The sequence below is a fragment of the Strigops habroptila genome, chromosome 1 (genome assembly GCF_004027225.2).
Source record: "Strigops habroptila isolate Jane chromosome 1, bStrHab1.2.pri, whole genome shotgun sequence".
NCBI classification, from domain to species: Eukaryota; Metazoa; Chordata; class Aves; order Psittaciformes; family Psittacidae; genus Strigops; species Strigops habroptila.
In genome coordinates, this window is record NC_044277.2 from 51,509,397 (window position 1) to 51,522,321 (window position 12,925).

Below are 12,925 nucleotides of genomic sequence, written 5' to 3' on the forward strand. Positions count from 1 at the left end.
GGGCTTCAAAGAACTAGGTTGTTAGGGTTTGGGTTTTGGTTTGGTTTTTTTTCAGAACAGCTGCAACCCAAACAACTCTTTGTTTCAGATTTTAGCCGGGAGTTTAATCCTCTCAGTAATAGCATTTCTGATAAGCTTTTTACACCCTATATTAAAGCTCTCTGTGCATTCCATTTTCATTTTGTGTTATTTAAGCAGAAGACTATTTACAGACACTGCTGAAAACACGCAGAGACAAATAAGATTAATGTGACAAATATAAGCATGATAATCTTACTTAAGAATAGTAGCTCTTTTAAGATGTGTACTCTCCAAGCTACACAGGTATCAATTACTTTTTTAACAATCCTGGGTCCAAAGTGAACAGCACTGTTCAGCACTCCTGTGAGTAGCCAGGGCAGTAATTATGTTTATATCACCTTTTAAATGATCTTGTCATGGCAGACAGATAACCCACACTGGCCCCCAGCCAGCCATAGCATTAGACACTCACACTGATGTGCACTTACTGCAAAGCTGTATCTTCTTCCTTACCCAATACCTGTTACATCCCCTCATTTAAAAAGGCGGTCTTTGCAAACTTCTAAGACTTCTATATGAGGAGTTGAATGTCTTACATACACTATAGTATCAAGCCATATTTAGTTGAATGAAAAATGCAGTATTACTCAACCATCTCAGAGGTATGTATTCTCACCCTTGAGCAGATGCCTGGCCAGCTGGTATAATCATAACTCCTGTGTGCATGTGCAGCATTAATACTATGTTGAGCTCCAATTTGGCCACAATCAACTCTTTCAGAGATTTTAAATTTAAAATTTTTTAGAGTTTTTTTTTGCAATACTGATTTAAGCCAGAGCAAGAATAGCACTTGCCACGTAAGAGCAGATTCTGATTGTGTCAAAGGGGAAATAAACACACAGAGGTAAGTAGTAACTGCATTGTGTGTGCAGTTCAGGAAACTACTTTTGAAACAAACATTATTTAAGTGAACAGACCTTTGCTTAAGAGATCTTACAGACATGAGAAGGAAAAAAAAAATGGTGATACTTATCTTCAAATGACTTACTGGTTTTAATACCTTAAAAAAAGTCAAATTATCTCAGTTTTGATTTTAATCAAGATGTAACTTAAAACATGATATTCACTTGGTCTGATTTTCTTTTCAGGCACTCCAGTTTTATCCTTTGAGACAACAAGCACATACAAACAGAACATTTCCAGTTATTTCAATAAATACGAAAATTTACACAAACTGAGGATTTTGTCCACTGACTTTTATGACATTTCAGAAATGCAAGCAGAAGTAGAAAAAAAAAAGACAAGCCAGTTCACTGTTTAGTCATAGCCTTAGTCTTAGAAATAAAATTTCTCTGAGGTCTGCAAATCCTCTGCTGTTCAGCACAATCTTAAAATTTCAAAGTTAAGAGAATACCAAGAATGATAATCCATCTTGCATGAAACAAAGAATGTCTTTTAAATAAAACCTATATCATGCCAACAAGCTCCAACTGAAAAAAAGGAAAACCTAAAATAGATGCTTTTAAAGGGAAAAGAACAGAACTCAGGCAGACTCCAAGTCAAGCAACTGAATTCCTTATATACATTCGATTCAGGCAGTGGTAGTGGAATTATATACTTGTTCCACACTGAGTTATATTATCATTTTGGTACCCCTAACCTGAAGACACTTTTATGTGACACAAGTCACTTGTATGGGCATTTTCTCCATCACAGAAGAGAACTGCCAAACACTATTAAAACTAGGAAACTTTCATTGGCTGAGCTATGCACCTCCAGCTTCCTTTGAAGTCAATCATTTCTCTCAAATGCATAAAAGATGCAGTATGGAACCCCATTTTTTTCCAACGCTATGGTAGAAAATTTTCCTGAAAAACTCTTCTGTGACCTTTATTTATTTATTTTTCCTCTCTGCTTGCTGTCATCAATTAAACTACTTCCCTACTTATTACACAGTCGGCTGAACAACAAATGATCGACTTTTGATTACAGTGAGGTTTTTCAAGGCCCATTATAGTCTGCAGCTGATGTAGCTAGTTTTAAATCCAGTTCCAACTAGTAACAATGAGCTATGCTTTATCAGAAACTAACTGCAGCCACTGCTGCAGAAATCAAAGATATTCACAAGAGTATGCAGGTTAAATATATTTTAAATATCAATTTTCTTGGTGAGGGGGGAGTGACAGGAAAAGCCAGTTAAAGATAAAAACTTTCACAGCAACTGTGCACATATTCAATGCACAATTCAGTAAGTTAAACCTTTTCAAGTCAATGCTTTTCCAGAAGAAGTGCAGCCATGTTTGGTACTTAACACATCTGGGAATTGATTTTTCCCACCTTCCTACAGTTCATCAACAGCTGAAATAGAGATATTTGGCACTATAAACCCAAAAGACACATTCAAAAATCAGCAAATGGTTTCATAATGATTTACATATGCAAAATGTAGCAAACCGCTGCCTTCCTTTCCCCTAGTCCTCTCAACTCTTGTCCATTTACACACATAGCCCACAGGTTCCCAAAAATATTTCATAGGTAAATTCACAATATAATGAATATCAGCAACACCAGGAAAATTAGTCAGTCCTTGAAGTAATATAGGTTAAACAGAAATCAAAGGATTTTGTATAAATGCTCCTGCAGTCAAGAAGTCATAAGAAAAACCGTTAGTAGGAGTTACATTCTCAGGGATTCTGTTCCCAAGCAAGGGAATTAAACTGGCGGAAGGGATTAAGGTATTCTCAGTATTTGTAGATGAAGTTGTTTTAAGGAATGTCAGCAGGTAGGGGTTTCACAGACCTCATATCCCACAGCTTCTGAAACCCCAAATGGATCTGAGCCAGGAATTCCAAATAATGCAAGTTGATTTTCCAACATCCTTAGAGCACTTCTTCACAGATTTTACTTTTTTAAGTTCTTCAGGTTTCAACATCACCAAAGGCAGTTTCTTACCATTTTCCACATCCAGTGCCCACCAACCAGGCACGTGACAAACTTGACCTGTGTGGCAAGAGCTAATGATTTGTATACTTTAATTTGACTGTATAGCTTTCCCAGAACTCATTTCCTTATTGAGCTACAAGGGTAAAAAAGGGCAAGCCAAAGCAAGTTAGCAATTTCCAAGCAGCCATAGATTAAAAGTGTCATTTTACAGGCATTTCAGCCCTGACTGTAAAGACCAGCCAAATAAACTTGTACTGAAGAACCTCTTCTTTGCAGCAGCAATACCAACATAGCAAGTCACTTCTGCTTTATTTAGCTTTTCTAACGACCTTGTTTCCATGAATGCAGATCCAGCAACAGCAAGTGCATTGTTCTTGAAGCACATTTATAAATGAATCCTTCTCTCCATTCATCAGGAAATTTTGCACTTTTTTTTTCTCAAGACTGTAAACTCAGCCAGCAGTGGTCATGGAGCAGATACTAGCCAAAAGTCCCTATTTCCTAGGGCATGGCCAGTGCTCTACAGCCCACACAGATATATGCCACGGTAAGCACAGTCTTCCTGGTAGTCTTTTCAGATACAGACTCCCAGATGTAATTTTCAATTTACACAAATGCAGACAACAGTAAGGGCAGATTCCACCTTTTCAGAGCTATAAGAAGTTGAGCCCCAGACTCCAGAAGTAAAAATTAAAGGAAAAGATGAGTCCAAAACCATTTTTTTTCCTAAATTTCAGAAATATTTAACCTATTGAGAGCAGAAGTACCAACTGCTACTTCAAATCTACACCCCAATTCAAATCCAAACTCTACCTGATCTTGAAAAAAACCGAGAAGGATGTGATTTTAGGACCTCAGGATCACTTTCAGTGTCCTACTGCATACCTTACGGAAATCACACTGGCCTAACATAAAACATATAATGCAGAAGACCACAAATGAACAACCCTGGAGGAATGCAAGGCTCTTGGCAGACTGGTCCCCCCTAGTTTTATGAATTGAGCTAAATCTTGCCTTAAAGATGAGTGCAGAAAGGGAATCTAAAAAACAGCTAAGTGTTTGTCAAAATAGCATGACAAGTCCTGTGGTGAAAATGTTTATTACAACTAACATTAGTCCACATTTTAAGTGAAACTGAAAAATCCATTCTGTTCAGTGCTGTGAACACATACAAACCTGGTTACCAGAAAAGCCTCTTTTTCTCAGGTTTTGTTTTACAGTCCAAAAAGTCTAAAATTAATCCATGCAAATTCTCAAAGAGTAGAAGACTACATGAAGGGAGGAAAAGAACCTAGGGGGTGTTGATCAACAGCAGCTGAACATGAGCCAGCAGTGTGCCCAGGTGGCCAAGAAGGCCAATAGCAGGTGGCCAACAGGACTAGGGAAGTAATAATCCACCTGCACTCAGCACTGGTGAGGCCACACCTAAAATCCTGTGTTCAGTTCTGGGCCACTCAGTACAAGAGAGATATTGAGGTGCTGGAGTGTGCCCAAAGAAGGGCAACAAAGCTGGTGAAGGGTCTAGAGAACAAGTTTCATGAGACATGGCCTCTACAACTAGGTGAAGAGAGGTTGCAGTGAGGTGGGTATTGGTCTCCCAAGTAACAAGTGATAGGACAAAAGGAAACAGCCTCAAGTTGCACCAGGGGAGGTTTAGACTGGATACTAGGAAAAATTTCTTCACTGAAAGGGTTGTCAAGCATTGGAACAGGCTGCCCAGGGAAGTGGTGGAGTCACCACCATGGAGGTATTTAAAATACATGTAGATGTGGTACTTAGGAACATGGTTTAGTGGTGGCCTTAGCATTGCTAGGGAAGTGGTTGGACTCAAGGATCTCAAAGGTCTTTTCTACCCTGAACAATTCTATGATATTCTGAGAATCAGCCTATACTGTTCACAGAAATACCTTCTTAAGGGATAAAGATGGCTCCAGGCTCTTACTAGAGACTGTGAAGCCTAGCAACTCCTTGCGACACTGCTCTGAGGAGACTGTGATGTTAAAAGTGCAAAATAAACTAAATTCAGTAGAATTTCTAGTCTCCTAAATTACCTTCTATTTAAGATTTTTATTAGAATATAGAATCATAGAATCATAGAATAGTTAGGGTTAGAAAGGACCTTAAGATCATCTAGTTCCAACGACCCTGCCATGGGCAGGGATATGTTGCACTATGCCATGTCACCCAAGGCTCTGTCCAACCTGGCCTTGAACACCGCCAGGGATGGAGCATTTACAACTTCCTTGGGCAACCCATTCCAGTGCCTCATCACCCTCACTGTAAAGAACTTCTTCCTTATAGCTAACCTAAACTTCCCTGGTTTAAGTTTGAACCCGTTACCCCTTGTCCTACCACTACAGTCCCTAACGAAGAGTCCCTCCCCAGCATCCTTATAGGCCCCCTTCAGATACTGGCACGCTGCTGTGAGGTCTCCACACTGCCTTGTCTTCTCCAGGCTGAACAGCCCCAACTTTCTCAGCCTGTCTTCATACGGGAGGTGCTCCAGCCCCCTTATCATCCTCGTGGCCCCCCTCTGGACTCGCTCCAATAGCTCCATGTCCTTTTTATGTTGAGGACACCAGAACTGTACACAATACTCCAAGTGAGGTCTCACGAGAGCAGAGTAGAGGGGCAGGATCACCTCCTTTGACCTGCTGGTCACGCTTCTTTTGATGCAGCCCAGGATACGGTTGGCTTTCTGGGCTGCGAGCACACACTGCCGGCTCATGTTAAGCTTCTCATCAACCAACACCCCCAAGTCCTTCTCCACAGGGCTACTCTGAATCTCTTCTCTGCCCAACCTGTAACTGTGCCTGGGACTACCCCAACCCAGGTGTAGGAGCTTGCACTTGGCTTGGTTAAACTTCATAAGGTTGGCATCAGCCCACCTCACAAGTGTGTCCAGGTCCCTCTCGATGGCATCCCTTCCCTCCAGCGTTATCAACCGAATCACACAGCTTGGTGTCATCAGCAAACTTGCTGAGGGTGCAAGTGATTCATTATGTGCAACTGTTGTTTTGGAGTAGAAGAAGAATTCATTTTACTTAAGAACTGTATTGTAAGAAGGTACAGATGAGCACCCTGAATCTTGCATCATCAGTTTTATAAAGCCACAAAAGGCTTTTAAGGAAGCTTGCCACATACAATAAATTAGCATTGGTTGAGTGAAGTCAACAGAATAATATCTTTTTACATCAGCAAAAAATTTGTCCTCAGAGAAATATCTCCTTGCCAATTGATTTAATGATAAAAGCTCTGTACAAATCATATTAGAATATTTACATTCTTTTCCACTCCTTAATAGCAGAAACTACAAATTACTCTTTCATCAGCCCCTGAGTGGTAATCCAGTACTCATGAAATATTCATGAGCTATGAAATAATCAGAAGTGGGGATATTTTCTCAACTTGATACTATGAGTCTTCCAAGAACAACTGGTCTTGCTTTATAAGAACTTTGTGATATACAAACATGTGCCTTTCCGCTACGCATAATACAAAATATCCTTGAATACCTTTAAAAGTCTGCTGCATGGTCATAAAACTGAGGAAAGCGTTCTTCATTTAACTGCGTGACAGAGAAATACTTTACAGCTGGCCCAAGCACGCTGCTGACCCTTGGAATAGTCAGCATTCATTTTAATTCATTGTAATTTCACAAATTAGCTGTCCAGGAGTCAAACGCAGGCAAAAAATGCTGGTTTTATCTAAAATTTTTTTTCTGTAGGATTGCCAATGTAGGAAGCGCAAAGTCATAAATCCAATATTGGTATCAATACTACACCTCCTTGCTAAAGCACTCTTTCCAGAATTCTGGATCTCTGCCATACATTTAATGGAAGGTGAAGGGCAGGAAAGACTATCATACATCTGGGTCCTGGAAAGACTGAAAGGAGTATCAGAATACACGTACCTAGTTGTTATGATCCATGTGAGCTAAAACACCATGACATGCCCACTGGCTACCCTTAAATAATGATTAGCACTAGTTATAAATAACACAGGCTCTGCAAACGAAAAAGATCAAAACAGCAATTTCAACACTGATTTTATTAGCCAGCCCTCTTTTCTTCATGAGATTCCATCGAACTGCTCTTCAGTCCAGCTGTTTTTTGACTAAATAAACTAAATGCAAGGTAGAATATTAGGTGAAAGAATATCCTCTACTCCCTTCAACTCTGAGCAGAGAGATGAATACAGCCAATACAGGGGACAGACTGTGGCCAGAACTTAATCTAGGGTAAATTGGAGTGGAGCCAGTTTTCACCAGCTAAGGGAATCTTCCCCAGATCTGCCAGCCAAGGCTATGTTCAGCATTCACCAACCCGACTGCTTGGATTTTATCTCTAAACTGTACATTGGTAACGATCCCAAGAAAAAAATCCATTCCTCTTACTGCTACAACTTCTACTCAAAAAAACATAAATGATGACCAGATGGTCATTCTTCACATCACAAAAGGGTGCGAACATATTCTATATTGTGGCAAGGAAAATTAAAGGACATTTACTTTGATACATTTCTTGACAAGAGTAGTCGACAAGCGCAAAGCTTGAAATGTATAAAAAAGTACCAATCCTAAAGATATACTTCAACATGCGTAGTTACAGATACTGATTTCATGAATACTTATAAAGATCCTAAGAGAGTATTTTAACTCATTCTTAAGCAAATTCATGAAGTAAACAGTTACTAAAATCACTAAGGTGCTTCAAACTCTTTTCCTTTGTGTTTTCTTCGCTTGTGCTGACTCGCTTAAGGCGAGCACACCAAGTCAGCTCTAATAACACATTGACTTAAAGCGATCTCTATTAACCAAATCCTTTCTCACAGAGCAGTAATTTACATTCAGTTTGCATAGCCTTAGATGCCTTCTCTCTCTCAAACTCTCCAAGGAAAACACAGAAGAAAGGCCCCTTGGGGGAAACTTTTCAAATCAAATTAGTGAAACTGAGCATGGGTCAGGAGAGGAAAGATATGTATTTGGTGAAACATCAACAGCATTAAGGTTGGGGAATAAAAGATTCAGAGGGCTATTCAGCTGGTCTGTTTCCAAAGTAGAAAATGTTCTATGAGGATAAAAAACTAAGGCATTCCCTTCTCCTTCATTTTTCCTTCCTGTTTGTCCATTTACAAACCAAACACAAAGGTAACTTTTCAAACTACAAGAAAGTCCTATCCAAACCTCCTGTTACTGACAAAAGATACCCTGTGATTATTTTCCTAGCAGTTCTGCTTTCTAATTAAAGAGCAAACTAAGCACTTGTTTAACTTACACTTCATTTTAAAACATCAAAGTTAAACCTTCTGTTTTAATCTTTAAAATAACTTTCAAGCAAGGTCTAGAGATCCTGCAAAAGCTTTTTATCAACTGTACATACACCTCAAGTATGCATTTCCTAGTAGCAAAGCTTCTTCCAGAGTTTGGAAGCATCCCCATATTAATAACGGATTGTTGAGCTATGATTTTCAAACAGCTTAGGTCAATGCATAGACCTGTTCAAAGCAAAACAACAAGAAAAAGCGAAGAAAAATACATACTCTTCAGAAATTACTATGTCTTTTCTTGGAGCAGGGGAGGAGACAGACTTCTGATCCTTCCATATTTAACAGACAAACTAATAAATTAGCAAATGCTCTGTACAGTTTAGCAGACTCCTGCCTAAGAATGATGAATCCCTCCAAGCTTTGCCGTGAAGTGCCAAAACAGAGGAACCAAATTATGCCCAGCCATTTTCAGCCTCCCCAGGGCCACAAATCACTCTTTTAGAGACATAATCCACGGCAATTCAGAACAGTTGTTAGCAAAAGTTCATAGAAGATATAACATAGAACTTTTCTTCCCAGTGCTCCTTCCAACAAGACGGCGATCAGAATCAGTCAGAAGAGAAGCACAGAAACTGGCAAAACAACTTTTCCTTCAGCAACACTAACTTTGCCCCATTTTATGTGTTTCGCTTTCTAGTCCTGAAGAATCTCTCTTAACTGAGGAAAGTTTGTGCTTCCAGGGTTCTGGAGATCCTGCAATTGAACTTTCTGACATTTTACACTTCAATCTGACCATTACATTGCATTAATGTAAATATGCAAAAATACTGAGAAATTTAAACAGAAGAGTTTAACTTGAGATCTATTGTGAGATAACTGATGTGAATACAATAATTCTCAAGTCACCTTTCTCTCATCCTCTGAAACTCAATATCTGAGTTACAATACTTATGGATCAAAAGAGTTCATATTTGGAAGTATGTTGTGCTCTCTTTTCTTACAGTAAACATCAAATGTTTCTACCATGTCCTACTCCAAATCATTTACTCATTTACTAAGAAACTGTACAGTGATCAGGTGACAGATTGATACAGTTAATAAAACAGAAACAGATGCATCCTTACATATAAAATCTGTGCTTATGACAGTACCCTGAAAACACTGCCTGCTGTTTGAAAATCAGCCTTTGATAACCCAGTTTCAAGTAATTTGCATGAAATCAAAGGTGGAGGAAAACAATATCAGAGGAATGTTGGTGAAAATACATTAAGGTCAGGTAGAAGAACGTTACCAAGACAGAAGGAAGGCCTGTATAAACACTCCCATCCACACACACACAGTTGTTACTGTGCCAGGAATTACAACAACCTGTGACCTATATGCTTACAAACATAGTCACTTCCACTCCAGTCTGACAGGAATGAAATCTCCAAGACTCTCTAGAACAGTAATTGACAACTCAGTTAAACTCAGTTCACGTTAGCTTTAGCTATGTGCTACTAAATGATTAATCACTGAATATCCTATAATCTAAACAAAGAAGAATGCAATTAATTGCATTGGCTTATATCCTACATACAATAAATGATGCTTATCAAAATATTACTCACCTGCCTTAAATCCAAGGTGATGGTGACCCAGTGGTATTGCCTCCCATTCTGAATGCTTGGACTTTGCCACCAGTTATTGGTACCGTCGATTGCACTGGAAATCGGGTGCTGTTCTGTTTTAAGGCAAAAAAAAAATTAAACATCTCTTGAAATTACATGTCGCTGCATTTTCTCTGAACCAGCACATTTATTTCACATGGAGCACAAATTTTTCCTGTCATAAACAAGCAAAAACCGAAATCTGCTCTCTGACAAAAAGGCTGTCATTGGACTCTGGAGTGCTCCACAGTGATTTAAGATGCTCAAGACTACTTGTCAGCCCTTTGCTCAAAGGTAGTTTCACTCACATAGTAGAGAGGCTAGAAGTAAAAAGTACTTGACCTTAATACACCCTGTATTCATCCAGAAGGGTCAAAAAGAATGACAGAAACCCATAAAACAAAACAAAAAACAAATGAACAAAAAAACCCCAAACATATGAAACTTGCCTTTGGGATTGGCACTGTGGTGGTCACAGACGCGGCACTGGGCATTGCGCAGGGGCCGTCCCGGGACATGCTCCACCAGTTTGCAGAACATCTCTGGTCCCTTCTCCCCACAGGTAGCATTGGTGGAGATGTGAGCATTGCTGGCCAGGTTCAAGATGGCAGGGAACAGGCCTTGAAAGAAATAAGTTATCAATCAAATCGTAAGGCAAGCAAAATACAAACATGGGTATGAGACAGGTCTCTGAACATAGAGGGTTTCATGACAACCTTCTAGCTTAGAGTCAGAGATACAGAAAAATACAATGAAAACAATTAATTTTCTGAAAGTATTATCATACTGCATCAACACCAGCACATCAATCATCATAGCCCTGGGGTGCTGCAGCCCTGTCTGTCCCTGCCTACAGTCTAGGACCTTGTTTCAGCCTCCCAGGGCTCCTCCCACGCTGCCCATGGCTCCATTTCAGCCCCAGCAGGGCCATCAGCCCCTGCCCAAGCAATGCTGCAGCAAAACTGGCCTCCAGCTCCCCAAAGCCCAGCCGTGGGGCCTGCCAAGCTGGGATCGGTCATGGGCCCACATCCCAGCCTCGCCTCAGCCTGTCCCCAGGGAGGTGCCTGATGCCTGGGGCTGGGGCTGCCCATTGGCCCCAGCTGCCCTGCTCCTGGCTAGGGTGGTGGGATGGACACTGACTGCCAGGTCCTGCCCTGACAGACCCTACAGGGAGCCCCCATGGTCCTCAAGGAGCCCCTGGCCCTCATGGCACCCTGACTGCAATAACCTTGTTATTTCACTCCAACTTCGGTTGCTTTATTGCTGAAGAACACAAGAGTTAGTAAACTAACTCTTCCAGTTACTAAACCTTCTCTTCACATTGATCAAAACCAGGAGGACAACTGGCCCGCTGCCAGACGCAAGGAGGAACTGTATAGCATGCACTTGGCTAGTGTAGAAAATGGCGTTTAATAGGAGCTCTCCACAGCAGCAACACAACCGCCCTGAAGAGCACACTCTGGGCTCACAAGTTTTAAGGACTGCACTTTAGACCTTTGCTCCAGGCTTTTCTGCAGCCCATGTAAAGCCTAAGGGATTTTCTGCTTGCCACTTATTAATCTTTACACAAACACTTTACTGTAGTTAAAGTGAGCTGTAGTTAAAGTGCTCTTGTGTGCTGGAATAATGAAACAACAGATGAAGCGTTTCAAGTTTACTGCTACCAGACTGGCAATCCTTAGTATTTTATAAAAAGTTGTACTTTGACTTGAAGTCTGCTGACAAAATTTAAAGAATACTGCATGCCACAGAAAGAAGTTAAGCACAGCTTCTCAGCAACATTGTTATCAGTTTCCTGCCTTCCCTCCTGAGCTAAAAGCTTTTATTTCTTGCATGGTTATGGTATAACAGAGATAGTCCATTTCCACTCAGAAGCAACTCTGAAAAAGAGAAACAATAGTGGGAAAAGAGAATCCTGTCTTCAGAGATTAAACACAATGGGCTGAAATCAAAGCTAGAGCCTTGGTATGGAATATTAACAGTGCTGCATGAATTGCTACTGTTGCAATTTATGAGGTATTAAAATCACATTTTTCTTCCGTTACAAGGAATACTGTGGAAAAAAAAGAAAATATATGCCTTTTCACTACTAAAAATATATAAATTATTTTGCTTCATTAATACAGCAAAAAATGTTTTATTATCAATATTTTGCTTTTCTTAGCTGTTCATCTCAACAAGGCAACATTAAATATTCCTTTGAAGTGTTTTTGTCTGCCCAGTAATTGCATTACACTGGAGAGCCTGGAGAAAAGTTTTAGTGCTATTTAAACCTTGACTTCAGCTATTGAAAATGTGGATAAATACTAACTCTCTGCACCACAGTATGAATAACTGTGATTTCAATTGTGCTGTACTCAAAACTTAACATAAGAGAGATGGAGTTGTTTTTCGGTTGGGGTTTTGGTTTTTTTTATTTTGAATTCATTTCCAGACCTGGTCAGATGCCTTTCTCTCATTATACCTAAATCTGATTCAGATGAGGATGCTGGAGACATTCTATTGGCCACTTCGGCAAGGCTCTTCTGCCAGTAACATGCTTTCTGCACAGTCTTCTCTCACCTCATGCAGTATGGGTGCAGTATTGCTCCAGACCCAAAGCTGAAAGCAAAGTAGAAATGCTGCCCTCCATTTTCCTATTGGACAAGAAAGCTCAGTGGTTGAAGAGAGTATCCTTTTCTACATTACTCTCTGATGATATAAAAATCTTCCTTATTCATATTCACTACTGGTCACGCAGGGGTCTACCAGCTAGTCCTCAGACCTACCCATCACTTCCCAGGTCATTCATTACCGTCACTCACATTACACAGCAGCCCTGCCATTTCTTTCCAGAGTCATTTGTTACACTGACATAATTTGCCTACAATAACCTTCAGTCAACGGACTTATACCAAAGGAATACCAAAGCTCTGAAGAAAAAGTGCTGATGACAACTGCTGTGCTGGCCAAGCTTCATTCCAAAACCCCAAGCTCAAGCCACCGTAGCATTCACCCTGGACTCAGCCCTTTTGTCTGCTCAATATCAAGCACCTCACTGACTT

At 40.2% G+C, this 12,925-nt stretch overlaps 1 protein-coding gene across 1 annotated transcript in view; it reads right to left on the reverse strand.

The window, feature by feature from the left end:
* The window catches only part of LAMA1 (laminin subunit alpha 1), a 103,394-nt gene that overhangs the window by 73,012 nt on the left and 17,457 nt on the right, over positions 1-12,925 (reverse strand). The window contains exons 2-3 of the mRNA XM_030477379.1: positions 10,331-10,501; positions 9,843-9,955 (exon numbers count right to left, since the gene is read on the reverse strand). Coding sequence (XP_030333239.1) covers positions 9,843-9,955; positions 10,331-10,501 — 284 coding nt within the window. The remainder of the gene's footprint in view (positions 1-9,842; positions 9,956-10,330; positions 10,502-12,925) is intronic.